The 27,256-nt window shown below is 50.4% G+C and overlaps 10 protein-coding genes across 10 annotated transcripts, besides 2 other annotated features; 3 read left to right on the top strand and 7 right to left on the bottom strand.

Moving 5' to 3' along the window:
• Positions 1 to 71: 71 nt before the first annotated feature.
• On the top strand, positions 72 to 2,056 carry NFIA_058530 (epsin; the record flags this gene model as incomplete). Its single annotated transcript, XM_001258398.1, has 4 exons — positions 72 to 144; positions 299 to 368; positions 425 to 645; positions 723 to 2,056. The coding sequence occupies 4 exons, from the start codon at positions 72 to 74 to the stop codon at positions 2,054 to 2,056; spliced, it is 1,698 nt and encodes a 565-aa protein (XP_001258399.1).
• Positions 1,424 to 1,482: a microsatellite.
• Positions 1,425 to 1,482: a microsatellite.
• A 927-nt stretch (positions 2,057 to 2,983) lies between the features above and the next one.
• NFIA_058520 (putative AAA family ATPase) lies at positions 2,984 to 5,572 on the bottom strand (the record flags this gene model as incomplete). The annotated part of the gene is made up of 3 exons (XM_001258397.1): positions 2,984 to 3,204; positions 3,280 to 5,386; positions 5,483 to 5,572. The coding sequence occupies 3 exons, from the start codon at positions 5,570 to 5,572 to the stop codon at positions 2,984 to 2,986; spliced, it is 2,418 nt and encodes an 805-aa protein (XP_001258398.1).
• Positions 5,573 to 6,742: 1,170 nt separating this feature from the next.
• Positions 6,743 to 8,194, bottom strand: mrsA (putative mitochondrial carrier protein; the record flags this gene model as incomplete). Its single annotated transcript, XM_001258396.1, has 8 exons — positions 6,743 to 6,788; positions 6,842 to 7,286; positions 7,341 to 7,397; positions 7,455 to 7,547; positions 7,614 to 7,746; positions 7,824 to 7,859; positions 7,923 to 7,992; positions 8,157 to 8,194. 8 exons carry the CDS (start codon positions 8,192 to 8,194, stop codon positions 6,743 to 6,745), a joined length of 918 nt encoding a protein of 305 aa, XP_001258397.1.
• A 1,628-nt stretch (positions 8,195 to 9,822) lies between these two features.
• NFIA_058500 (RING finger protein) lies at positions 9,823 to 11,477 on the bottom strand (the record flags this gene model as incomplete). Its single annotated transcript, XM_001258395.1, has 3 exons — positions 9,823 to 10,738; positions 10,798 to 11,326; positions 11,387 to 11,477. 3 exons carry the CDS (start codon positions 11,475 to 11,477, stop codon positions 9,823 to 9,825), a joined length of 1,536 nt encoding a protein of 511 aa, XP_001258396.1.
• Positions 11,478 to 12,932: 1,455 nt separating this feature from the next.
• NFIA_058490 (translation initiation factor eIF2B catalytic subunit epsilon) lies at positions 12,933 to 15,384 on the bottom strand (the record flags this gene model as incomplete). The annotated part of the gene is made up of 5 exons (XM_001258394.1): positions 12,933 to 13,609; positions 13,690 to 14,861; positions 14,922 to 15,046; positions 15,147 to 15,203; positions 15,301 to 15,384. The coding sequence occupies 5 exons, from the start codon at positions 15,382 to 15,384 to the stop codon at positions 12,933 to 12,935; spliced, it is 2,115 nt and encodes a 704-aa protein (XP_001258395.1).
• Positions 15,385 to 16,707: 1,323 nt separating this feature from the next.
• On the bottom strand, positions 16,708 to 19,069 carry skn7 (putative stress response transcription factor SrrA/Skn7; the record flags this gene model as incomplete). Its single annotated transcript, XM_001258393.1, has 7 exons — positions 16,708 to 17,204; positions 17,260 to 17,449; positions 17,502 to 18,392; positions 18,443 to 18,586; positions 18,666 to 18,738; positions 18,894 to 18,910; positions 19,013 to 19,069. 7 exons carry the CDS (start codon positions 19,067 to 19,069, stop codon positions 16,708 to 16,710), a joined length of 1,869 nt encoding a protein of 622 aa, XP_001258394.1.
• Positions 19,070 to 21,376: 2,307 nt separating this feature from the next.
• Positions 21,377 to 22,230, top strand: NFIA_058470 (peroxiredoxin family protein; the record flags this gene model as incomplete). Its single annotated transcript, XM_001258392.1, has 5 exons — positions 21,377 to 21,584; positions 21,688 to 21,787; positions 21,868 to 21,913; positions 21,975 to 22,140; positions 22,202 to 22,230. The coding sequence occupies 5 exons, from the start codon at positions 21,377 to 21,379 to the stop codon at positions 22,228 to 22,230; spliced, it is 549 nt and encodes a 182-aa protein (XP_001258393.1).
• Positions 22,231 to 22,465: 235 nt separating this feature from the next.
• NFIA_058460 (BolA family protein) lies at positions 22,466 to 22,823 on the bottom strand (the record flags this gene model as incomplete). The annotated part of the gene is made up of 2 exons (XM_001258391.1): positions 22,466 to 22,647; positions 22,727 to 22,823. 2 exons carry the CDS (start codon positions 22,821 to 22,823, stop codon positions 22,466 to 22,468), a joined length of 279 nt encoding a protein of 92 aa, XP_001258392.1.
• A 575-nt stretch (positions 22,824 to 23,398) lies between these two features.
• NFIA_058450 (Nif3-like dinuclear metal center hexameric protein) lies at positions 23,399 to 24,691 on the top strand (the record flags this gene model as incomplete). The annotated part of the gene is made up of 4 exons (XM_001258390.1): positions 23,399 to 23,454; positions 23,530 to 23,573; positions 23,631 to 23,756; positions 23,826 to 24,691. 4 exons carry the CDS (start codon positions 23,399 to 23,401, stop codon positions 24,689 to 24,691), a joined length of 1,092 nt encoding a protein of 363 aa, XP_001258391.1.
• Positions 24,692 to 24,870: 179 nt separating this feature from the next.
• Positions 24,871 to 27,203, bottom strand: cog6 (Golgi transport complex subunit COG6; the record flags this gene model as incomplete). Its single annotated transcript, XM_001258389.1, has 2 exons — positions 24,871 to 26,769; positions 26,907 to 27,203. 2 exons carry the CDS (start codon positions 27,201 to 27,203, stop codon positions 24,871 to 24,873), a joined length of 2,196 nt encoding a protein of 731 aa, XP_001258390.1.
• Between the last annotated feature and the right edge of the window lie 53 nt (positions 27,204 to 27,256).

Below are 27,256 nucleotides of genomic sequence, written 5' to 3'. Positions count from 1 at the left end.
CAAGAATCGGGACCGCGCTCGTGTGGAATATCTAGAACCAGATTCACCCTCATACATAGTCACCATTCAAAATGTCGAAAGTTGTCCGCAGCGTGAAGAACGTAACGAAGGGTTACTCTTCAGTACAAGTCAAAGTTCGAAATGGTATGTCTCGATTTACTCCTTTTTCTTGCTTTTCCTCTCTTCGCCTCTTCTCCTCGATCGGGTCTGGAGGGGTGGCCATGAGGCTACTATCTCTCCTTTCTTCATGACATGTCTGTGCTTTTTCATTTATGCTACTCGTACTGACCTGATTCAGCGACGAGCAATGACCCTTGGGGCCCGACGGGCACCGAAATGGCAGAAATTGCTGCCATGACCTTCAGCAGGTATGATTCCGTTTTCTTTCGGCATAACCCGGATCCAGGCTGACGGATACGACTAGTCCGACAGATTTCTACGAGATTATGGACATGCTCGATAAGCGACTGAACGACAAGGGCAAAAATTGGCGCCATGTTCTCAAGTCGTTGAAGGTATTAGATTATTGCCTGCATGAAGGATCCGAGCTGGTTGTTACGTGGGCCCGAAAGAATGTCTACATTATCAAGACGCTGCGCGAGTTCCAATACGTGGATGAGGACGGGAGGGATGTTGGCCAGAACGGTAGGATGGCACTGCGATGAGTGTTTGCGCGACCGGGTAACTCTTTGCTAACGATCGGTATCTCCTGTCTCATACAGTTCGTGTTGCGGCAAAGGAACTTACCACTCTCATTCTCGATGAGGACCGTTTGCGCAGTGAACGATCCGACCGTAAGCTCTGGAAATCACGGGTGAATGGACTGGACGAGTACCAGAGCCATGGGCCCGAGCCTTCGCGCCGACCCGACCGACGGGAGCGTCGCCGACCGGCCGATGACGACGACATAGAGTATCGCCTGGCTATCGAGGCGAGCAAGGCGGAAGCCGAGGAAGAGCGGAGACGACGGGAAAAGCAATCCATGATGGGAGAAGAAGATGAGGATCTGGCCAAGGCAATCAAGTTGAGCAAGGAAGAAGAGGAACTGCGGAAGCGGGAGCTGGAAGAGAGCAATGCCCAATCGCTCTTTGACGATACTCCCGTGGCCCAACCCCAGCCCACCGGGTATAACCAGGGATACCAGCAGCAAGGCGCTGTCGACTGGTTTGGCAACCCCATTAACGCCCAACAGCCTCTGTCTACCGGTTACTTGAACAATCAATACGCACAGCCAACCGGATTCCAAAACCAGGTCACTGGAATACCCAACGGATACGCCAATGGATTCCAAAATCAGCCAACTGCATTCGATCAGAACCCATATGGCCAGCTTCAGAACAACTTCTTACAGCCACAAGCGGCACTCCAACCTCAACAAACGGCTTTTACCACGAACAATCCGTACGGCACCGACATATTCTCCCAGCAGCAGCAGCAGCAGCAGCAGCAGCAGCAGTACCAGCAGTATCAGCAGCAACAGCAAGCACAGGAGAATGTTTCGCCGGCAGGTAGCAACAACCCATGGGCCCAGAGCGGTGGCCAGACAGCGAATGCCTTGCAACCCATGCCTACCGGGTCCAACAACCCGTTTGCTGCCCGCACTCAATTCCAGACTCGGCCCCATACGTCGACGGGACCTCCATCCCTTAACACGCTCGCGGAAGAAAGAGCGACCAATCAGTTTACTTCCTCTCCTAACCCTATCGCCAATTTCCAGGCCCCAGCACCTCCCAAGAGCACACCGCCACAAACGAACAATCCTCACCACGCCCGTCTCAATGCTCTTCTAGCGACCGGCGAGGGGCAGGACACTTTCGGCAACGTCGGCGATCTACGTATCCCGGCCCAGCATACTGCTCCAGGCACCTTCGTCAACTCTGCCGGTCAGGGTTTGGATCGTCTGCGAGCCACTCACACAGGCAACAACCCCTTCTATAACCAGCAGCAATTTGTCCCACAGTCGACAGGCTTTGCTCAATCTTCGAACAACCCTTGGGCGACTCAGCGGCCGTACCAGCAGCAGCCTCAGGCCGGTGGCAGCCTGATCGACTTGTAAAGTGCGCACAGTTGATAACTGTCTACTTTTTTCCATCAACTCTGGGTTTGAGGAAATGTTCGTTGATTGGGATACCACGGTTGTTTTTCTCCCTTCATATTTAGCATCCTTCGCTGATTACTGATCTTCTTTTCTTCGGCCGGGTTGATGAATGTTCCGTTACTTTGATGGCATTGTGAATATACAAGAGATGCCTACTTCTTATTCCCTCTTGGCCCCATCTTGCTCGTCGCTCGTCGGCAAGATGCACGACTTATTCTCTCGTCAACTCCCTAATTCCTCGACCTGGCTCACCCTGTCCTCTATTGTCCGTCTCTGGCCTACCATTTCCCTTTGTGATGTACTTGTCTTTATCGCCATACCTACTACCGCTTACATACCTATTACTTTCTATTGTCAATGAGATGATATCTCCACTGAGATGACTTGCTCGAGATTGCGTTGAACGTAGGTGGAAGATAAGTTTTATATACCTTTAGTAAGTATAAGTAAGTTAGTACCTTATGGCCTCGAGGTCACAAGAGTATCTCTAGATATCGATCGTTGAACATAGAAAGCTGCAAAGTCCAATGTAACGACGAGAACTGAGACACCAATCCTACCTTATCCATGCCCCTAACATCGAGATCACCAAGTTGAACCATGTACGCCAGGGTTACTATAAAGTCATTTCAGAAAAGCGCCCGCTCCTCCGGTACCACCAATACCATGTATGTGCCTATACACCAGGAACCCCTTCAAACCGAACCAGCCGAACAACCAACCATAACATGACATGTAGACCACCCGAGTAAGACCGCGCCGAAACAAGCTGTGCGAAAACACCAAAGACCGAGGAACATGTACGATGGACTCAAGGCATCGAATCCGCCTACGGAGACCTGCAAAAGAGAAGATAGATGCTGAGTGAAGCGCACAAGGGATAAATCAGCCGCCCCGTTCGCCGAATTTCCTGGCCCACTCCTCGTATTCGCGTAGTCCGTCGCGACTGACGCTGGGTCTGATGGATTTGAGACTGGCTTCGAAGTCTTGGAAGCGGATGGGACGGATTTGATCCATGGGGGTGTGGAGGAGGGCCTCGCCGAGGTTGCGGAGAGGACCCATGGCGGCGTCTTTGGCGAGGGCGGTGATGTCGGAGCCGGAGAAGCCTGTGATTTTTGTTGATCATGTGAGTATGATAGATAAGGAAATGGGATGGGGAATAATGATGATGATGGAATTACCCTCTGTGACATGAACGAGGACTTCAATGTCCTCGTCATCCAGTTCGTGCACCTGATGGCTCAGGAGCTTGCGGAGCTGCTGGTCGCGGACATGGTGCTCGGGCAGGGGGATGTACTGTCTGCGGACGAACCGTCGACGAGCCGCTTCGTCGATATCCCAAGGCATGTTGGTCGCTGCCAGGACGAGGACCCGACTAGGGTCTCCCCTGCCTCTCTTTGTTGATGGCTCACGGCCGGCTGCTGCTCGTTGAAGGTCCGACCACTGGATCAGAAACTCCGTCTTCGATCGCCGCGATGCTTCGTTTTCTGTTCCGGACGAGCGCGATGAAAGGAGCGAGTCGATCTCGTCGACGAAGATGATGGATGGAGCCAATGCTTTCGCGAGCCCAAACAGCGCTCGAACGAGCTTCTCGCTCTCGCCGTGCCACTTGGATGTTAATGTCGACGCAGAGACAGAGAAGAAGGTCGACTTCGACTCCGTGGCTACCGCCCGAGCGAGCATCGTCTTACCTGTCCCCGGTGGACCGAACAAGAGCATCCCTCGAGCAGGTTCACGAAGCCCTGAGAAGAGATCCGGGCGAAGGAACGGGTAGACAACGGCTTCTTTGAGCGCTTTCTTGGCGGCGTCCAGTCCGGCAATATCATCCCAGTGGACCTCGTCACCTCGAACGACGATATCATTGAGGATCTGCCGGGCCGCATTAGGGTCAATGCCCTTGGGCAGTTTGTTCATGATATCCGTGATGGAACTGTCCTCGTCTTCGTCTTCTTCCTCTAGTTCCTCGTCCGCGTCTATCGACTTCGGACCAGTTGATTCTTGATCGCTTGAAGGCGGTGTAACTGTATGCGCAGGTTGTGGTTTGCGTCGAGTAGAATTGTCTGATATCTCCAGTTGCCTCATGGAAGGACTCAAATCCTCAGGTTGGGTTCGGGAGACAGGCTTTCCTGTCGACGCGGAGTTGATCCGAGACCCCGATGTGGCCTTCCTTTGTGGGTTGTCCGAAATGCGCGTTGTGGTCTCGGGTCTCGTTTTTCTGACAGGGAATGAGGTTGGGCCAACATTGCTCGATTGTGAATCCTGAGGTGAAGCTCTGAGCGCAACAGGTTTGGGTCTCACGGAGGGCCTAGCACTACTCTGAGGGTTGGCAACAGGCTCCGACGATGGTTGGGCAAGCGTCCTGCTCCGACTGCCTGACGGCTGCCGGACCTCACCAGCCGGGGAGTGATGAGTTGATGCTAGCGTTGGCACAGGGGTTGTGTTACTGTTTGTCCGTCGCGCAGACCGGACAGGTCGAGGCTCCCGGCCGTCTGAGTCGTCTGCCACGCTTTTCTTCGACACGAGCTCATCCCCGGAGTGGGACCTGAACTGACCGGAATCTTTCCGGAACCCAGAGTCACTGGAGATGCTCTGCCGCGAGGACGTTATTGCGGCGTCACTTGCTAGATTCCCAGATGCTGAAGGAAGCCGGTAGATGTTCCCCCAGGCTAAACCCGCAGCCTGAGACGCAGCCGGCCGCAAATCCTTCCGCCGGAGAGTATCCTTGTTCTTGCTGTGCTTCTTGTGCCCGCCTGACTTGCGCAGTGTGGTAGGCATCGTCTTCCGTTTCTCGGGGCTCGAGTTGCGGGACTGGTTTTTGCCGGACGAATGCGATGGAATTCGTAATGCCGGTAGGCTAGTCGCAGACGCAACGCTGCTGTCTTGGATAACCGATTCTGAACTCGCCTGCGTCACCGGTGCTGGACGTCCTGGGATCGGCGGCGGTCGAGATAAGTCCGTATAATCCACCGGAGGTACCGTCCCGTCTCCGATCCAACCGGGTGTGTTCGAAGTAGGTGACTTTGAGGCCGATTTGCCTTTGAAGAATCGGTGGCTGACACCGCTCGTGGTGGGACTGTCCTTCTCATGTGCTTCCTTCCTGCTTTCACGGAGAGCCTCCAAGAGATCGACTCGCTCTCGGCACTGGAGCTCTAGCTGGCGGATCGAATCTTGGAGCGCTTTTTCGGTTTCGTTCTTGGGTGTATAAGTCGACGACAGTCGGTATGCGTTGTGGTAAGAGATTGTGTCTAGAGCAGAGCGCCATGCTCTCAAAGCTTCATCTTCATTGTTCTAGAATATCAGAGCAGATTAGTACCTCAGACAATAGAAAACATCAATTGACATGGGGCGAATAAATCCGAGATAGGAAGTGAGGGGGCGACAGACCTGCCCCTCAAAGTATACAGCCGTGGAGCACGAGAGGTAGCACTCATCGTACGTCTTCTGCAGCGAAGACGCAGCAGGCTTGGAGCGCATCATTCACGCCGGCGGAAATGCAGGACCCGCCCGCATCAGCCATGCGATCGACCACAATTGGAGTGCGGAGGCGAAATTGTAGGGTTGTCGGGAACCGAGGGGGCGATGTCGGGATGTCCAGAGGCGGTACGGGTGGCGTGGTAGAGTAGGGATGAAGGATTGGATGGACAGATGGAAGGGGAAGATGGAATCGATGGCCAAGTGAGTCTGGGGAAGAACAGACGAACAGGTGGGTTGCTGGAAGTTGATGGGATTGCTGATTTGATTTTTCGTCTCTCCTCGCGTGACGTCGTTGGTCCGCCGGATCGAGGAGACACTACCCCACGGTGATACTACGACTGTCATCGTAGTAATAATACCTTAGTTACTGTGACAGATATCTGCTAGCTCCTTGATCTTCTTCAATCAAGTTTATATATAGTATGTAGTTTTTGAATGAGCTTGGGCCAATCGTTCCGTCTATTGAGTACATATATCCAACCAGGTACTGGGATCAAGTGAAGGTCCCAATTAATAACCGCAGGGAAAGCTTTCCTGCATGCCCAACGCCAGCACAAATACAGGATACATCGGTCAAGCAGTAGAGCAATCTAAATTAGGAGCTCACATTTTCGTCTTAGAAATCTCGTCAGAGGAGCCGCCTCAAGTATGTTTCCAATGAAAGAAGCCCTTCTATATCAAGCCCACAACACCCGTCCCAAAGAGAACTTATGCACACATTATCTGAACGGATAAATATAAATCGGAGAAATGTATCGTCCACAAGGTGGTCCAAACGTCGGGGGTGCCTGAAATCCAGAACCGCCTCGGCAGGGGGTGCGCAAAGCAAAGCGGCAGATGAGGGGGGTAACCAGGGTCGGAGGAAGACGCAAAGACATGTCAAGAGAAGGAGGAATATTGGAGGAAATATAGAGAACACATCGCAAAGCTGTCTGTGACCGGCTAGGACAGAGTATTCCCAACCCGTGGGTTTGCTCTCTCCCTGTTCTTCCGGTACCCCTTCTCTTATGCAATATGCATTGAAATATAGCTTTTGAAATTTTCATTTTTTCAGTCTGAAACCCTATTAACTTTTCACGTTTGCCGATGGGAATCGATTCAAGTTGGAGAAATGGTAGGTATAGTTGCATCTATGTGACAGGGGCCGTTACGGGTAGGAGCTCGAAAGTCTCACTCCTGGCGTTTGAAGTAGGCCTTGGCCATCTCGTACGAGGTCCTGTATGCCGATGTCAGTTCTGAAACCCTGTTCATGCGCGGAGAACAACGTACCAGCAAATAGCGGTGCTGGGCATCGTGGAGATGATGCGGGGACGAGCACCACGTAGGAAGCCTCTCCAGCCAAACTGGCGCTTGATGATGGCCGCCGCATTGAAAAGGCCCTTTGCCGATCGAATCTCCTCATTCTGCGCCAACCCACGTGTCTGAAGAAGCGTCTTCACAACGTCCAAAGGAGTAGTAAGACCTGCAGCGAAGGCACCAGCGAGACCACCAGCGATGCAGTGGGTGAATGGGTCATATTCCTGGGACGGGTTCATCACTTTCGAGATTGACTCGTACGCCACGAATTGAGTAGCCGTGAAAGGCACCGTCATGCAGAGTGTAGTGGGGTATGAGACGTAGAATGCATGCAGACCCTCGGTGCGGTACACGGACGTGGCGCATTGTAAAAGGCTCTTATGTACGGAGCCATGTACTTGCATCCGTTGCTTGATGACTATTTCCAGGTGTCAAAGAAGTCAAATGGGTCAGTCCGTCGAAGATGACTTACCATCGAATGGGTTCATCAGAGCATCGCTGGCAATGGTGGCCGCCGCTCCACTAGCGGCTTGGGAATGTCAGTACTTTTCCTGCGTCGACAAGAATTATAATTAAGAGCACTTACCGGCAGCAAGCGGATGGTGGCCCTCGTCGACATTTCCACCGGCCATCTCCTTGACAACCTCATAAGTACCAAAGTACACGGCATGCGCCGGACCTGCCGAACCAGGATTGTCAGCTCTTCCTCATTCCCCGAATATGTCAGTGATATGTGCATCCTTACCAGCACCGACAATCACACTCGAGACTCCCTTCCATAACGTCCGCCACCCCTCGATCCGATAAATTGTGGAGACCGCATTGGTCAGGCCTGTGTAGAGACCTCCGGTTGTAGGATGTAAAACTTGCATGCGCGTCTGTCCGTAGCCACCCCGATATTAGTTACGTGTCCGAAAGTGATCTAGGAGAAATATTGTCCTCAAACCCAACATACCTTCAATAAGTCTACCGGGTACATGACAGCGTGTTCCTTCCCTTCCCGTCAGTATCGCCACGGAAATCGCAGAAGTCGCAATTTTCAACGCCGACATACCATTATCCCTGCAAAGGCACCAGCCAACATGTTCCGGCCGAGGCCATAGTTTGAGGGAAGGGCTTCGTAGCTATCGTCGAATAGAGGTTAGCAGTGCGTCGTTGGAATAGGCAGTGCGATTGGAGGTGAGGGAGTCGACTCGCGAGAAGTAAGCTTTAGAATGCCTTCTCCTCGCGATACCGACAATGTTGCAAATATGGAGTGGTGGGATCCGTGTTGAATATAGAAACGTACTCATATTCCTGCCCTGGAATCTGCTCGGGGACCGCCATTGAGCTCTAATAGCTCCGGACGCAGCCGGAGCCGCACGAAATTGAAAAAGGATGAAAGGAGGAGAGGAGAGGCCAAGAAGACGGGTGCCTCGAGTTTGTCCGAATGTTCTTTTCAATATGCCGATGAAAGCGGGCTTTGGCAGTAGCGACGATTGTCGGTTGGATTGAGCCTGCGGGCGAAGAGGAACGAGCTGGGCGCAAAAAGAGTCGACGACGATAGGAGAAACGGATATGGGCCCCAAGGAGACTTCAATCAACGGGGGTAATAAAAGACGAATTTCAATTCGTGAAGCAAAAGAGAGAACCGGATGTATGGAGGGCCTGATCGATCGGGGAGGTTGACAATGTTTCTGGAAAATCCAGGTTGGGGAAATTATTGTTCTTTTTCGTTTGCTGCGCTAAAGTCGAATGCCGCGGAGCTAAAGTCACTACTTTTGCCGGTGGATTGAACACAAGACAACTCGGACCAAATCAATCGAGCGACGAGACGTTAATGACTTGCTTGCAAAGTTGAAGATGGTGAGACGGAAATGTATTACATTTTACTCTAGATCTAGCACACATCGCCCTAGCACGATATACTACTGTCGCCAGGCGCACCATCGTGATTAGTTGCTAATAATGAGGTCGAGCCTCCGCTGCTTAATCATCCATTAAGCCCGGACTAGTTACACCGAGGTTCCGATGACGGAGATTTCTTCAGTATACTCAAAACAAACCTCGAATATCCTAGTTATGTTAGCACTACAGGCAAAGATACAATGACAGCAGCAGCTGAATCTTTCCATGCAGTTCGCGCGTATTTCTCTTCCTGAAAACCTTGTCAGCTTCTGCCTGTTTAACACCTCATACTCCGTAACCCAGTTCTTGTCCGCCACTCCGAAGCAGGATATCTTATCAATATCAGCACTGGACCCTCCGAGTCCCGGAGGAAACCGAATCAACCAATGTTTAATGTTACTAAATTTTAATACCACGCCCTTGGTTAGCTTCAGCTCCTTATCTGATCCCATTAATCAGATTTTGAACCCAGTCAAGTGATCAGTAACCATGATAACGTTACCTAGCTAGCCTTCAAAGAACCATCGCTCTTGTTAATAGAATATCAGCTCTAGCTAAATCAACCTTCTTAGAGTGGTTTTTTAGTAATATCCCTAAGAGCCCGAAGGAGCATGCAATCTACAAACCATTGCTTGTAATTGTTATACCCTTCAACTTCCTAGTATATAGACTCTGTCTTAATGCATACAGGAGCTGTAGATTTAAAAATTTTAGCCGACTCCTTCCTACCCATTGTCCAACCGACCTGATGAACAGAGATGAAAATAATGCATTGCTAACTAATACAATAAAATAGTGAGTCACCGCCTCGCTAACTCCAGTAATGACAGTCACACCGGGTGTAAACAGATAAATGTAATGATCTTGTATGAATCAGAAATAGAAATCATATGCGCTGTCATCATTCACGTCATGAAAATCCCATTCACATCTGGCCGGTTCGCCAGCTTTGATTGAAATATCAACATCTGGAACAGCTGGGTGTCTGTCGGCTCTATATAGTCTACCATTCAACATTGAATGACCATACCCCTGAAGAGATATAGTCGTCAGCTTTATGCCGTGCATCAACATTGTGTCATGAATGAGAGCTTACCTTGCTTCAATTTCTGGGCGGTGTCGCTAAGGAGGATCACTCGGCGTTTGTTGCAATAGGCCGTTTTGTCCAAGATATCAACTTTCAGATTGGCCAATTCAGGTACCGGCTTTTCGAACATCTCACTAAGGCTCTCCACCGCAAGCTCCAGATCTTTCTGGTTGTCCTCGAAGATTTCCGTCAGGTTGTTCCGAGCAAGATAATATGCAAAGGCATAAGTCCATTTCAAAGTCTGTCGACACTGCTGAAGTGCCTGAGACGCAGTATCGAGGAACTGAACCTCAATCCATGAGAGACCGGACTGAGATTGTAGGCTTGTCATTTTCTTTTCTGTCTTGAGGTAGAGATCTTTATCGAGCTTCGCAGACTGCTCGTGGTTGGCGTATCTGTTGTAGTAATGCAGGTATCTTTCGAGAGATGCTCGAGATTTCGCCTGTGCTGATCGAGCTTCTGACCCGGACTTCTCCTCGTAGCGATTACAGTTGTACCAGCTGGTGCCGTGTTCAGACCACAAGCCCATGCACATCCAGCAGAACTCGTGCTTGCATTTGCGGCACGTCATATGGTTGCAACCACCGTTCTTCTCGATCGTCGAATGGCACTTAGGACACTCCTTCGTGTTGGCCGAGATCCAGTTGGCGGTCTCTGAGTCGTCTTCACACTTCTTGAGCCACATCTTGACCAATGTGCAGGGAGACGGTAGATGATCGTTCAGCGTGCAGCCGAAGCAAAAGAAATGCTTACAGGCACATTGCACCGTGGGCACGATCCGATTGAGGTCGCGCTGCTTGACGGGACAGTCGACTGCGTACTCACAGTTTGGCGCCGGGCACCACTTGAGATTCTCTTTGTCATCAACATAAGTCCGCATTAACAGCGTTTGGTATCTGCAAGGCCCGCGTAAATAAGGAATTCCAAAACAACAAGCCTCTTGTAGAAGACTTACCTTTCTTTGAGATCATCGGCGACGAGAAGACTCAGGGACTTTGAATCCACAATCATATGGCAGCCATCCCCGGGACATTCTATCCTCGCAGCTTCGCCCTCCTCGCGGATTTTCTGGGCGAGATAATGTCGATAGCAGTCAACGCAGAAGCGATGTCCGCAGCGCATAGCGTATGTCTCCAAATCGTCACCATCCTCGCAGCAAATGTCACACATGAACCCTGGTACAACCTCTGTCTTCGGTGTCACATCAAAGTTCGTCCCAAGACCAGCTTCCTCGAGCGTCTCCTCCGGATGGTCCATGTAGGACTCTATGAGCTTCTCCCGGTTCCATCTCCCAAACCGTAGTAGGATCGCGGACGACTCCGGTGGCAGGCCCAAAATCTGCGAGACCTCGTTGACCTGCTGACTCTGCTCCCGATCGATATCCTCTGGGCTCAGAACTCTGAAATCGACTTCGTATGGCTTCTTTGTGTTCCCTAGTAGATCCTTATCTTGAGAAAATCCGCCGTCGAACTCGTCACCGAACTCTAGTAACAGAAGAAAGACCGCGTCAGTAAAGTACGAAACGGAAGATCACTGCAACATACCTTCTCCTAGACTCTCATCATCACTGCCCTGTGTATCCAAAAAATCATCGGCACTGGACGCATCCGTCATAAAATCATCGTCTGAATCCATACTGGTGGAAGCCGGCGTGACGAGATCGGTTGCCTTCTGCTTGTTTTGGTCGGTGATGCTTGCAGACGCCACCGATACCGAATCTGTGTCAGGATCTTGGTCCGTGAGCTTGTCCTTTCTGCGAGTAGACCTCTTGTTTGACGAGGTTTTCCTGGTGGCGGTTCGCGAATCAGCGACGGAAACCTCGGTGGCGGTTATGGATGGTTCCTGGTCTGTAATCGCCGCCTCGGCCGCCTTCCTTTTCCTCGTTAGAGGAGGCGTGGTGAAGATCTATGCCTGTGGCAAGCCGATATGTGCTGACTAGAAAAAAAGTAGGCCTCGATGTTGTACTTCGAGGCCTTCTTCTTTTCCGGGACAACACAAGTCGCAGCTTACCAACAAAAAGTGGATAACTATTTTCAGTCTAGGGAACTGAAGATGGTGTCGACAGCGATGGAAGGGTAAACTAAGCTATGCAGCACTAGCACCAAACGGGGTCGTTGCGTCGCTTATCGACTTCAGCGTCAAGGGAGAGAGCGAGGGGTGATTGTGATTAGTTATCACGTATGATCGCTGGACGTCACGGGAGTGGGGCGTCTAAACGTTTAGAACAAGCATGCACTGTTACCCAAGACATCAATCACTAATTGTTTCAACAGGCTGATAGTGTCAAGGGGAAGCCTGCAGAGGTATGTGGAGTAGTATGAGTGAGTTAAAGGGGTTGGAAACAAGTGAGATTCTTGGGGATGGCTTAGAGGCTGAGACTTGATATGTACGATCCGACAGATCAGCAAGCCTCCCAGTCATAAGGGAGGAAATCTTGTTCGGATGACTCCGCTGGCAATCGCGGAAAGGCCACCCACTGTGGGGAGAAATCAAAGTACACCACAATGGGCTCAATAGTTAACTAACCTACTGTTTGATATCCTTCGAGGTTTCCCTCTGCTGTCATTGGATCCTCTGGGGCTCTTTGGGTATTCTCGGAGTATCTTGCAGCGCCCTCTTAGATATCGATGCCCAGCTGACTGGGTCCACGGGGAGAATGATGTCAGTGCATCCGTGAAAGGTTCAGTATAGACAGCTTCAAGCACTGGTTAGAACTAGTGAGATAGGAATTATGAGTCACGGCAAGAAGAGAGTAACTGTTTGAGATTATCGATGCAAAGAGAGATGTATCTTGTAGGTACTTCGACTGAGGCTAAATAATGGTGCACTTAAATGGACACCTTGGAGCCATTTTCAGGCTACCGGTCTTAGGCAGCCAGGCAACGGTCTCAACTCGAAATCAGCTCTGTCCGTAGATAGACGATTGAGACATAACAACATATCGAATATTGATTATGAAATTATATATGGCCCATCAATGGATATCATAAGTTGCTCGTCTATGTCGATATACTGCCTCATAACGCAAAACTCGTTCCTGCTTTCCCCCTATTTTCCAAGGGCATGACTACGTAGTGCCGGACTTCGGCTTCACTCCTCATCGCTCTCTTCCTCACTCTCTTCCTCTTCACTACTTTCCTCTTCCTCGGCATTGGCGAGCCAGTCCACGAACTGTTGGGTCTGACTCCGCACCTGCCTCATCTCTTCGCTGGCACTTGACCGCTCATCGGCCCACCATTGTTCATAGGCTTCCTCCTCGAAGAGCTCCAAATCGTATAGCTCCTTAGCAGCGAACAGTAGGACTGTCTCGCCGCGAGGTCGATGTACAAGGTCCTGCTGGAGCAGGAGTAAGAAGTCGACCTGGTCGGTTTTCTCGTCGCTGTCTCGATCGAACATACACCGTTCAACAACCTCGCGATATGTGCCAAAAAGGTCCCGAATCGCTTCACCAGCACCTTTTCCTCCTTCGATCAGTTGTTGGGTTCGCTTCATGAAGGCTGTGACAACAGCTCGTCGGACCTGGTGGTCGGAGGCATTCGCAGTCATCCGCAAACTGACCAATTCCAACTGCACAACGTCCGATGTGACACCGTCTTTCAAACTGTCGTAGACACTGGCTGCAGCGTCGTGCACGAAATGGTCCGCATCCTCGTCTTCAGAGTACGAAGTACCGAAGCTCTCGGATCGTGATCCGCCGAAATGAGAAATCTCAGAAGACAGGGTAGAGATAGACTCCGTAGAAAGAGAGAGCTGCGCCATGTTGTACACTAAAGAGATGTTAGTACACGACACCCAATCAATAGTGGTGATGAGGAGGGGCCTGAAGAGTGTTAGGGGAGGTGCATACCCAGTCCTGAGGAAGCATTGGATACAGTGTCATCTTCGTCCTCATCTTCCTCATGGAAATATTCGTGACCTTCGCCTCCTTCACCGACAACATCCGGGTCATTCGCTGGTGGACCCCCGTCTTCCTCTCTCGACGCCTTTGTGATTCTTCTGCCTTCGCTCACGGTCACACCATCAGCGATTCTGACCTCATATGCGAGAAGAGCGCCAGGCTCAACGCTGCAATTATTGCCGACCACAACCTTATCGGCAATGATAGCCTGCCGAACCGTTGTGCCGTCGCCAATCACCACACCATCCCAAATGTAGGCACCGTCCAATGTAACATTTTTCCCGATCTTGCAGTCCCTTCCAAGAACTGTGTTCTTGACTGTCGTCTTGTCACCAATGCTTGTGCCTTTCCCGATGACCGTTCGTCGCCCAACGACGCATGAACGCGCCAAAGTAACGCCCTGTTCTGCATACAGATTGCCCTTGCGGAGATCATAGGTGTGTCCGGGAAGCAAGTTTGTGTCCGGGCACAGTGGATACGTCCATCTGGAGATAATATCCTTACTCACTGCGTCGTATGCTTTCAGGTTCCTCACTCGAGCTGCATAGTGATCCTTGATGATGTGCGTGTGGATGGTTTTGCCGTTGAGCTCATAATCTTTGAGCACACCGAATAAGAAATGCTTTCGCGGGGACTGATAATCGAAACTATCGGACCACAAACTCAACACGTCAGGCGTACAAATATCAATGTTGCAGTCAATCAGATCTTGTCGAATATCTATCTCCGCATGAGATGAAATAAGTTCGGTGTCAATAGTCAGGCGAGATGGCTCGTCGGAATGATGTTCAATTTCCTCATAGTGTAAACAACGATCTTTGGTGGGATCAAGGACGAACACAGGGGACACGGAGGACGACTTTGTGCGATGGTTTCGACCAGCCTCGCGCAAGATCATGGTCATGATTGCATTCTTGTCTGCTTGGCGGCGGGCACGGTGAGTCGCCAGTGCACCCTCAATGGGCAGGTTACTGATCACATCACCGCTGACAACAATGAAGTCGCCGGTGATGAGGTGTTTGCCATCGAGATCACGCATAACATCTCCAACTGAAGTCGATGTTGACTTGAGGAAAGTCAATTGCTTGAAAGGCGACGAGTTGCTTCTCCATTTCGATGCACTTCAGTAGATGCCGGACGGTCAGTCAACATCCTCCAAGACAAAGCCGATATCAACATACTTGATGTATCTCTCTAATTGATCTGAATGAGCCCCTCCGTAAAGAAAAACCTCCTCAACGCCGGCATTTGCCAGAAATTCGAAAGTGTACTCGATCAACGGCGTATTCGCAAGTGGCAAGAGGCACTATTGTACTCCACGTCAGCTACCAAAAAAACCCTTCTGGTACGGCAAATTTTCGAATCGCTTCCTCCTTCACGAGATGGTTCAATCACGGACAACATACACGAGGCTTCTCAAGGGTAAAGGGCTCGAATCTAGTTTCGAAAGTATCGGCAAGAACCTAGAGAGCACCGAAGCACACAATCAGCCATCGTCGTCCCATGATCTAGCGAACGGCAGTGCCAGTGCACTGGCTGCTCCGTATACAATGAACATACCACAGCCTGCAATGTCTCCTCAACCTCCTCAGTCGCATTGCCCCTCTGCTTCGCTTGGCTGCCGCCGCCTTTTTTAGGACCCATCTGGCAGAAGAAAGTGGTCAGAGCTAGCTGCGTGCAATCTGGAGCATTCCGCACTCACATTGATAGTTTAGCTTAATTTGCACCCCGCTTTCAGAATGATGAAAACGCCGAATAGTCTAGGCTTTGAATCACCGAGCTAGAGCCAGTGTACGAAGCAGCTAGTCGATATGGAGATCGAGTTAATGGCTCTCAAGTTTTCTATGTCAGCGACGGCGCCTAAAGCTCACAAGTACCGCCCAGCAAGCTTTCATCCACAAAAATTGTGCCAAGCCCGATGCGAGGAGTCATCCCATCCCACTTCCACCCCGGGCGGTCAGCGACAATGTTTGCACTGTTTGCATTCACGTGACCTACCTTCTTGATCCCACAAGCCACATCTTCTGGGTGCTCCAGCCTCGAAAAGTCCAGAACTTCATCAAAAGGCCTGGGCCCTCCTGGACTCAGGGAGATTTCCCCTGTCAAGGGGTCAGCGGTCTAGAACCATGTAGAATTGATTTGCGTCAACATGGACAATGCAGGAGATCAGTCTAGATGGTGGAAAAGAAGGTTGACGAACTCTCGATCTATTGAAGCGGACATAGCCGTCTTGATAGTGGACTATCTCGGAGATTTGGACTTAGCGGGAATCTCAACCACTGAGAGCACCTTTACTCTTAAATGAAATGACTAGGGTTAGAGTGTATCGAGAATAACTTTGATATATGTGTATCTTCTAATACGCTGTTCCCAATGTAAATTGTCGACATGATGACGGAATGCTGCCGACAGACTCAATGCCTGAGCAAAAGCCCTACGATGATCATAGAGCATCACTGGTCAGAAAATCGCACCTCACCCTTCCATGCAAAACAAGAAATTATAATAAAGAAAGACATTACAGAACCAAGTATCAACACTTGAAGGTAAAAGTAATGCAACGATGATGGGAGGACAGCTGATGTTACACAGCGCCCCTCATCTTCCACCTCCGTACGAGCTCCGACAGTGATTTGATGCATTTTCCGCACAAGGGCCATTCCACACACTTTCGTCGAATCACTACGCAATGGTGAATGGATGCGCCTCTTATAGTGTTTGCAATCAATGCAAAGGACCCTAAACACCGCAAACGCCGTAGTCGCCAATCAACAAGGAACACGAAAAAGCAGAAATATCGAGGTAATGATCATCATACAAGAGCAACTTTCACGATATATTGCGCAGAAAGTGGCGAAAAGAGGTTCGACCCATTGTATGATTGAGGTAGAGGTGAGAGGAGCGGGGGTGAGATAAAGATGGCATAGATCGAGAAGCGTTCATTTAAAGTGCCCGACTGTTCTCAGCTTAGCCAGTTCGAGTAGCCTGAGCTGTGTTGACCATCGGCTGTGATGGTTGAGCGTACATGCGCGGTCGCTTCGCGAAATTTGGATTATCTGCGGCGCTAGACAGCTCGGATATCTGCCGTCGATGAGGCGGCCGTGCAGCCGCAGCAGCGGCAGTGAGGGCCACTGGAGGCGCCGGGTATTGCACTCCATTCTGGTCCACGGCGTAGGCGGCTGGGGCCGCGCTCGCAGGGACATATTGGGGTTGAACCTGTTGAAGGAGGCCTTGGAACTGGCCAGGAGACTGCCAATTATTCATTGACGTAGCCGGTGAGTGGCCAGGAGAGCTGTCTTCCTTGACAGAGTGGGTTGCCGAAGTTTGAGCAGCCATTGGGACTGTTGCCGTGGGTTGCGAAGTTTCCATGCCTTGCGGAATGGTCTTCAAATGAACCAAATGCTTCTCTAGCATGTCCAAGAGGCTCTTTCGTGTGAAAGGCTTCGGTAGCACATCGTCCATGCCTAGTGCGCGTTAGTAACAAAACGCCAGAGTCTTTGGCATTGAAGGACTACGTACCATGTTGGAAGTAGAGTTGAATATCATCGCTTCTAATGTTGGAGGTCATAGCGATGATAGGAGTTCGGTCAAATTGGCGAATAAGGTGACATGCAGAAACCCCATCAAGATTTGGCATGATGATATCCATCAGGATCAGGTCGTATTTCGATCCATCCTGAATCTTATTCACAGCTTCCAGTCCGTCAAACTGCAAGACTGTCAGTTGCTTTGCGTTCATACGGGAACAGAGGAGAACCGACCGCTGTGTCAATAACACAAGAGAAAGAATAGAGAAATTTACCACCAATTTGGCGACATGTTGCATCATCTTCCACCAGTAGAATGTGTGGGCTGCGCACCCATCCGGGATCGACATTTGTGCTCTTCTTTCGATTGTCAGGAACTTGTCGGCGAGTGTCGTCCACTTCCTGTTTTGGAGGCATGGGATACGGCAAATTGTTCACATGCTCACTGTACATTGGATCAATTCCATTGGTAGCACCAACAGGGTAGACAACTGGCTCAATCTCGCCGTTCATCTTTGGATATAGAAGGTTGGTGGGATTTGCACCTGCCGCCGTAGGCGGGCGCACTACCCCATTGCGCGGCCCAGCCTCTAGTGCAGGGGTGGAAACAACAGGAGCGGATTTCGAAGGTTCGCCTACCGACTCCATGCCAGCCAAATTGAATTGAACCTCGGCATTCATGTTACTCAGTAGCTTCGACGCATGCTGCAAGGGAGAGGAAGGCATATCGTCTACCTGTCCCCCATTCACGTTCGAACCACCTTGCCCTTGAGCTTGGAAGGCTGCTGCTGCTTTGCTATCGCGCCTTTGGCGAGCATCTACTGACAGCAAATAATTCATCACCTGGTGAATAACATTTTCATGGTTCAGAACCGTCTTCTGAACTCTCATCAACTCCTGTAACATGAGCTGATGATCAACCGTCAACTGCGCGTATCGATCCGAAAGGTGCTGGATCTGCTGCTGCTGCGCTACTATCTGCTGGTTCAGAAGATCAATCTGTTGTGTCGGAACGGAGTCGTCGGTGTTCTGAGTCTGCTTTCGAGGCGCCGGCGCCTTTCGTCGAATGTTATCAAGCGATTCCTTGCTGTTCGCTCTGAATTCCGGGTGTTTGAACTCCCATGCCTATCTGTTGTCAGAAATTGTTCGGCTTGAATCGAGCGACGAAGCCTTACGTTTTGTCCATAAGGCGATTGTCCATTTTCTTCGTTGTTTTGTCGGACCTTATGGAAGTCGTATTTATTCAACTGCCGCACAAAACTGGCAAAGTTGCTGTGTTTGAAGTGTTTCGGAAGGATGGTCTTTGTGAATTTCTCGCACTGCGATAAGGCAACACGGTCAGCTTGAAAGTTTCGACAGCGGACACCCCAACGGGAAGAGGCGGAGGAAGCAACCGACCTCGAGAACTACGAAACTATCCCCTTCGTCTCCCCAGCGAACGATTTCCGAGTACGAAGGGTCTTCCAACATTCTTGTGCAACAAATGAACTAGTTAGAGACATTCCACAATGTATGCGATCCATCCTGGCGATTAACCGGTGGCAGTAAAGAAAAGGCAGGGGGACGACAAAGCCAAGGCAGAGCGCTAGATTTTCCCCCGGAAAGAATCGAAAAAGGAGAACTCACTTGTACAGTTTCCGCACCTGTAGTCCATCTTGTTAGCCTCAGAACAGCAGAGATAATTATCATGCAGCTCAAATATCTTTTAAAAAGAAAATCTTCATCTTTCCAGGGTCAACACTTACAAAATCGCTGGAGTTACCAGCGGGGGCGGTGTTGGTCGTGGTCTGGCCACCCTCCATCGTGGGCTAGATGGGTCGCGACCGATCGAACAAGCAACAAGCTCACCAAGTCGCAGCTCTTTGAGAAGAACGGGTGGGAGATAATGAATATCGCGCTATAATGTGCGCCGAGATGCGGATAGAAAAGGTGCCGCTGGAGAATAATAGAGGAGAGAAAGAAGAAATTGTCCAGGAAATCGGTAGAGGTTGAGGTAGTCGAATAGTAGGTAGTTTAGCAGTTGAAAAAGGTGGTGGTGTTAGCATTTAGCAGCAGCAGTAGTTTTAGGTAGGAATAAATTGATTAGTTGGTTCGTGGTGATAAGTGGGACGATTAGCTGAGTTGTTGGAGTTGAATAACTGTTCTTCCGCGGTTCGTGCACAAAGAGCTGTGGGAACCACTTTTTTTACGGTCTTTCGTTCTAACTAGAAGACTAGTAATCCTGATTATATTATTATTTACTTCTGATTATTAGGTAGAACGCAACATGATCAGTGAACTGTCTGGTTAGGCTTCCCTTTTCCCTAAAACTGATAAACGCAAGGAGAGACAGAAATGAGGGGATAAGAACGGAGAGGGCGAGAAATATTATACTACCGGTCCTTGGGAATAACAGTGGGGACCCAAGAGTTATCTACTTGGTAAGGACTGAGGAAGGGGGGGAAATGACAAAATCAGGTATGAAAAATCAAAAATCCACAGTGAAGGAAGATTCAGTGCACATACTTATGCAAAGCAACATAACAGCTTCAAGCATGAAGCCCGTGAGTTGCTAACTTGGAACCTCTATTAGATGCTGTGTGTCTTGCGCAGTATTCTTATTATTAAACCCAACGTGACTACCTCTCTACAAATGCTAGAATCATGGAAGTTAGTAATGTCAGTGCGCATTTAGATGCAGACAGGAAGCAACAACAATTGGAGGGGAAGACGTTAGAGAGTACGACCCTAGAGTATTGATGAGGATAGGCGGATGATGATGGTGGAGGGGAAGTCTAATGCATTATGATCGTCCTAACACTTGGGTCCTGAGTCCTGACGCTCTTCCACAATAGGAGGAAACGGTCAATCAGATATTGATAGTTTTGTCCTTATTCATTCGTCAAAGGTACTAATTGCAACTTGCTGTAGATATTTTCTTGTGGTCTAAGAACGTATGTAGGTAGGTGAAAGACCCCAGGAGTTATGTAGAGTACCACAGGGTTATCATAAGGCAGGTGGATAAATACTCCAGTCAAACTGTCGTCGAGGATTAGACACATAGCGGATATTCTACCCGCACCAACATCCGTTCACCTTTAACGAATAATGAATAGTTTTGGAATTGCTGGTTTCATGCAGATCCCTCGCGGAACGTGGATGGGGTGGGAACAACCGATATAGAGATAGCTTTGGGGCCAGGAAAGATGAAATGTCCAGAGAGATCGAACCATTGGAATGTTCGCCTTTATTTGGATTCAGGAGTACTCCTACTTATGATTCTTACATATCCTCTGATGTCCCTTTATTATGGACAGTGTTGGAAATTCTACATACCTACCCTTGTGACTGATGAGGTTCGGACAGACCCGGGTTTCAGGGAGCTGTGCGCCACATCAGCAGATCACCCTAATACGTACTAAGATAGTTGGCATTCGGGGAGAACAATTTGAAGTACTAGTCTAGATATAATGGGTATGGTCAGGGGTCTGAATCTCTTTCATTCAAAAGCTGCCATACTTGACTGTCGCTGAAGATTCTGACTTAAGTGAAAATACAAGCAAAGATGTCAGTTCCTCCTCAGCTGTCAACAGTTAGTTACTAAGTACCCCTTGCACCAACCACTCCGTTCAGAGTATTAATAACTATTGAGCGACTTAGGGCAGATAGTTGACTTAATTGTCTTTACCTATACTCCGTATAGAAATTAGATCAGGCTATGTTGCAGACCGAGTCCTCTTGGCCATACATTAACCTGGAACCGCCAGAACGTCCTCATGACTTGATTATACAGTAGTAGGAAAAGGCAAGCAGATGCACTGCAATATTTATGACAGTCCTCAATTACATTTCGTATCGACCAGAGTGTTGATGGAGAACTTAGAGGGCTCCCCATGCTGCCATACCAGCAGAGAGGAGACCATGACGAAATACGTCCAGTAGTGGTGAAGCGCCTCGGCCATGCTATCTAGCCCCAACGACGCGCCAGGTACACAAACCTTCCCTACGCATCCATCACATTCATCCTCTATCTCGGAGACCATTATCTGTCAACCAACTGAATTGGACATTTACATATCATAGCAGCTGATAACCACATTCTGAGCTCAACAGTTCCTCTTCTCATAAAGATGTTCGCTGCCCGTCGCCTCGTTACCAGCGCCCCTCACGCCGTGTCCCGGAGGGCGCTGTTTCACAGCACTGCGCCAGCCTTCGTCAAAAAGGGAGACGCCATTCCGGATCTCGACGTGCTGGTCGAGAGTTCACCTGGAAACAAAGTCAATCTTGCAAAGGAGCTCAAGGGAAAGGGGGTTATTATCGGTGTCCCTGCTGCTTTCAGTACGTTTGCGGCCCCGCCTTGGACCCCTACATCTCATACGCATCAATCCGACATGAGATCGACGAGAGGGAAAAGACAAATGCTAATTGACTCGAATAAAAGGCCCCGCTTGCTCTAGCTCCCACGTGCCGGGTTATATCAACCACCCCAAGCTCAAGGAAGCCGGCCAGGTCTTCGTGGTCTCAGTCAATGACCCCTTTGTGTAAGTCGCCGATGGTCGATCGTTAAGGAGCCTCCAAATGCTTGGGGTTTCAGTGACCGCAGCTTACCATGACATAATAGGATGAAGGCCTGGGGCGTTTCCCTTGATGCCACCGGCAAGAGTGGTGTAAGTCTTCCCCACGACACTGCGAATCTACAGATCAATGGACGCTAAAAAAAGAGGATAGATCCGCTTTATGGGCGATCCGACCGGCAAGTTCTCGGAGGCGCTCGATGTCATCTTCGACAGCAGCTCAATCTTTGGGAATCAGAGAAGCAAGCGCTATGCGCTTGTCGTTGAGGATGGAAAGGTTAAGGAGGCTTATATCGAGCCCGATAACACCGGTGTCAACGGTATGCATATTTCCTACTATTGTCTTGGTTGCCAGAAATCTACTAACATCATGGAATGTAGTCTCGGCGGCCGAGAAAGTGTTGGGCTAAACAACGATAGGTATCAGAAATTCACGGTGTGATTTTTGATGATCCTGTTGATGGTACAATGGTAACTCCCATCATATGTAGTCTATTGCCAAAGGCGATGTATGCTAGAAATCCTCCTAGCGCCTGATTGTTCGATACCCAAGTGCGATAAGGGCATCTGGAATATACAACGTTTCAAAAACCTAACTCGCCCCTAGACCAAGCGCCATAATCATAATCTTGGCATATTGCGGATTCAAGCGCTTCCTTGCTGCAGAGCCTGCCATTGCTCGGGGGTGTAGCACTTGGGTGTCCAGGCGTGGATAGCAGCAATCTCCGACTTCAAGACCGAGTTCACCAACCGATGGCGCGCAAGCATGTTCTTCTTCTCAAACTGCGGAGAAACAATAATCGCCTGGAAAGCCTGTCCGCAGCCACCTATAAGAGGGAAAAAAGCAGTTAGACATCCTCAGTCAAGTATATCCATACTGCAGCCATCGTCGCAGATTTTACACACCAGACAAATCCTCAATCTCCACAACCTGCGCCTGAAGTTGTTCAACCAATTTACTCTTCAGTAGCTCCGGCGTCACACTCGACGTTGCGTCCGCCATTGCTGCGTTGATAGCCGCGAAGGAGCGTGCAGTGATCGAAAAGGGCGAGTTTTGGCGAATGGGGGTGCGGAGAAGGTACCGGCAGCTTCTGCTTAACAAAGTGGTGGTGCGGGAGTACATCAAGCGTGGCTGTCAGGTGTTAAGTAAGAGAGGGGTCAGCGGGGGTCTTCCTTTAATATGCAAGCCAGCGCGTTGATGCGTGTACCAGTAGATCTTGCAAACAGCTCCGAAAAGTGATAAGTGATACTGAAGTAGTCGATTAGATATTACCAATCCGCGGAATTTGGATGACGGAATCCGTAACTGATGGATTCGGTCGGGAATGTGTGACGGCGTAAATTACAGTGTGTGGCTTGATTAGTTCTGTACGCTCAGTTTTATCTGATCACCTGCATCTTGTGGCTGGTGTAGCATGTATCGGCGTGGCGCAAGCTATCCCCTCTCTTATCGCTCGGGGTGTACCTTTTGCTATGATCTTCTTTCAAAGACATATGCTGTTGCGCAACATCACCTGAAAACAATTGCAACTTTTCATGAGTTCTTTCTCCCGGGTAGCACTGCGCCGGCTCTCAACAATGTCGACCACCTCGTCACCTTTCACTCGGGCGGTTGTGAGCTCTATGAAGAAGCTGTATGCTTGCACCTTAGTTCATCCTGCCATCACTGACATTTCTTCTCAATTGCGATTTTGCTAATTTTCCTACAGCTATCCGGAGTCATTAGCAGACAAGAGCTTTGACAACACTGGCTGTGAGATTGCCTGTATTATGTCATAGTGTCCCAATTGCTCATACAGCCCTCACCCAGTGCTTCTGGAAGCTCCCTTCCACCCGGCTCGGCGGCAAAAGAATTCAGTGCTTCTGACCATTGACCTCACAAAGGCTGTGGCAGATGAAGCTATCAAGCGGAAGGATTCAGTGGTTGTGGCCTACCGTATGCATTGTGCCCGCCAATCGTCTACGGGCTACCAGCATATTCGCTAACCAGGTTTTTGTGACGCAGACCCCATCATCTTTCGAGGACTGAAGTCCCTCACTCTCAATGACACACAGCAGCAGACACTGCTGCGGCTCGCCTCGGAGGGCATCAGCGTGTACTCTCCGCATACAGCTGTGGACGCTACCCCCGGTGGAATGGGAGACTGGCTTTGCGACGTCGTTACCGGCGCAATTGCTCCATCCACCGACTCCTCTCCCCCTCTCTCTGCGTCCACCTCCCAGCACTACTCCCAGCCAACGTATCCCCAACCTCGACCAGCATCCATCACCCCCTCCTCCGCAGCTCCCCACGCCCGAAGCACGATCCATCCATCTCCTTCCCCCGTCCCTGAAGGTATGGAATCAGCCGGTATGGGCCGTCTCGTCACCTTCGAGACTCCCCAGCCTCTCACCACCATCGTCGACCGCATAGCACAAGGCGTCGGTCACCCGGGCGGTATCCCGATCGCGATCCCACAAACTGTCCCGGTCGATCTAATTAAGATCCGCACCATCGGTATCTGCCCGGGTTCCGGATCTAGTATCCTTATGAGTTCCGGCAGCCTGCCAGACCTTCTGTTCACAGGCGAGTTGAGTCACCATGAAGCGCTGTCGGCCATCGAGCGTGGGTCAGTCGTCATTGCGCTCGCGCATTCTAATACCGAAAGAGGGTATTTGCATGCCGTCATGCGTCAGAAGCTAGCCGCTACCCTCAAGGAGGAATGGGAGGCCCAGCGCGAAGAAGGGCTCAAGGCTCTAGAGGAGACTTTCAAGCAAGGAGGAGCAAGCGTGATCGGGAGTTGCGAGGAGGTCTACAAGGACCCTAGTTGCGCTGTCGACGTTAGTGAACGCGATCGGGACCCTTACGGTATTATGATCCGACGGGCGTGATCTCTTCAACATCGCAATGAAGTATATATTGCCGCCGGTGTAATGTACCCTTAGCACTAGTAGAGCACACAGCAAAAACCATCATGAAGAACTAGGTTCAAGCAGATGAGTATGTAGATGAAGCACCTATATACACGACTCCACCACCATAAGCCATGACGGAAGCAGTCTCCTAGCGATCAACTCAGTAACACCCGGATCTCGCCCGTAGTACGAGGGAAGAGCCTCCTAAGCCCGGATTCCTGCTCATCACCATCAGGTACCTTTCCGCTCTCAGTGACAACATCATCCTCAACGCCAGCGTCACTTCCATCCTCCGTCCGTTTAATATGTACTCTACCTCTAGCTTCGTCCGCGCCGATAATCATGCCCTCCACAAATTCAAAGTCGCGGCAGAAAGCCTCGACCGCTTCTTCGGTGACACTCTGGACGAAACTGGCGCTCTGAAGGTGCTTCAAGTTATCCGTAGCATCCATTAGGGCCGAGGGAAGGAAGTCATCGAGTTGTTGGCTGACGGCGATGAGGGCTTCTTGCTGGAAGGCGGGAAGGTCGGCTATCTCGGCGATGTCTGTGGGTTGTCTATCAGCCTGTGGCGGTGCGTGGCCATCTTTTCCTTCAGATTCCGGTTTTGAAGTTGTTGGGGATGGTGAGAAAGACTCGAGGGCAGCTAACAAGACGCCCAGGCCTGAAGCATCGAGAAGATAGCGGTGTTGAATTTCGAGCAATTCCATCCGCAGGCTAGACAATGCTGTTGAGATAGGATTCAGATGTGTTGCACTTGCGAATGGGAAGGCAGAGATCGTTGAGCGCGCTGTTAGAAGAACGTTGGTGGTGTAGATAGCTCGGGCTGTTGCGTCGGGGAGCTCGGCGGCTGAAGATTTGGCCAATTGCAGGAAAGGATCAAACGCGACACGGAGGACGGGTGTAAATTTGTTATCCGCTGTGCTTTCGGATTCCGCATCTTCTGCCCCGAGTGAAGCGTCATGGGTCTTCATGAGGGAGGTCAGTTCTTCCAAGGCATCAAGGAAGAACTCCGGCGCGGAAAGGTCGTCCGGTGGAGTCAAGGCAGCGTGATCGTTAGAGAGTACATTGACTTGCTCGCGCATAATGCTTTCGAAGCGGGCGAAAGTAAAGTTCTCTAGTGTCTGCATCATGTCTGCCAAATTGGATTTCGTTCCCAGCAGTCTGGAAAAGGTGGCTCGATAGAACGAAAGCAAGTGAACCACTTTGTAGCAAGTGACTGGCTCGTCGTGGCCCTGAATCACCAATTCAACTCGCTGCCGTAAAGCTCGAGACACCCCGACTAGATCGCGATTCACGAGGTCGCTAAGGGCTTTCTGACCATCAAAGGAAACCTCTTCTCCCTCATCGATACGTGACCAGGGTTCGCTGCTCAGGCCAGCCTGGATCCCTTTTGCGATTTCCTCCCCATCTGCTACGAACAAAGCTTCCAAGGCCTCTCTCTCGGATACAGTCGTAGAGTGGACCCATGCCAGCATATCACCGACGTACCGCAAAGGGTCATGAGCAGAAAACTCAATCGGTTTCACATTGCGGTCACCCCCAGAGCCGGAGACGGCGTCGGTTAGGGCATAATGAAAGGCGTCGGACAGGGCATAGTCTCGTGCGTCGGCGAAGAAGTCCAAGCAGCTATGGAAGAGGCTCGGTCGTTCGGCCAGGACGCGCAAAGCGCGCCTGATTGAACTGCTGATTCGCGGATCTTCGAGATTTAATGACTTAAACTCCTTCTGTATCCATCTAAAGAGTTTCTGATACGCAGAATTCAGATTCCTGGAGCTCTTCTCCATCAATTCCAAGCCCAGTCTTTGGTTCTCCCCTCCCAGGAGGACTTCGCAATCATGGTGCACCTGTTTTACCCGATCAAGTACATCGAAAAAGCGGTCGTCAATGGGTTCCTCTGCCGATGTGAGAACAAGTAGGTCATCGTCCGAGACGACGAAGTGCTTCACGAACGCATCGAGAAGTTGTTGCTTTGTCTCCGATTCCTTCTTCTGGTTCATCAGTGCAGATGCTTCCTCGATGACCGGTGCCGTGTCCTGTTTGGCTCGGACAATGTGCTGCCGCATTTCTTCACACGTTTGATTCAGGCTTGATATCACGGTTCCGATCCTTTGCAATTGCTACCAAATTGAACTATGTTAGCCACCCGCCTCAAATGTCTCTCTTGTGCCGCCCAAGATGCGAAACGACTCACCTCCGCGACCTTGCCAAAGTCCCGCACGATTTCTGCATTGCATTCCACAACTTCTTTTTGCACATCTAAGCGCAGCTGCCTTCGTGTCTCTGCAGTGTTGTGTACGCCCCGAAGACTGAGTGTCTCCAGCGCGTCACGTATATCGGAGTCCGCATAGGAGGCCGACAGTACACTTGTCAGTCGGTTTGACAAGGCATTTGATCGCTGTGTAGGCGGCGATAGCGGGGTGGAGGCTGGAGAAGAAGTACGTATGGACGAGTGGTTAGCTGTAGCTCCCGGAGGAAAGTAGCTTTCCATGGTGGGCTATCCGACTAACAGTCAGACGGGCGATCTGTCGGAGGATGATGTAT

Source organism: Aspergillus fischeri, genomic scaffold (genome assembly GCF_000149645.3).
Source record: "Aspergillus fischeri NRRL 181 1099437636266 genomic scaffold, whole genome shotgun sequence".
Classification (NCBI taxonomy): Eukaryota; Fungi; Ascomycota; class Eurotiomycetes; order Eurotiales; family Aspergillaceae; genus Aspergillus; species Aspergillus fischeri.
This window is presented reverse-complemented; position numbering and strand designations above follow the sequence as displayed.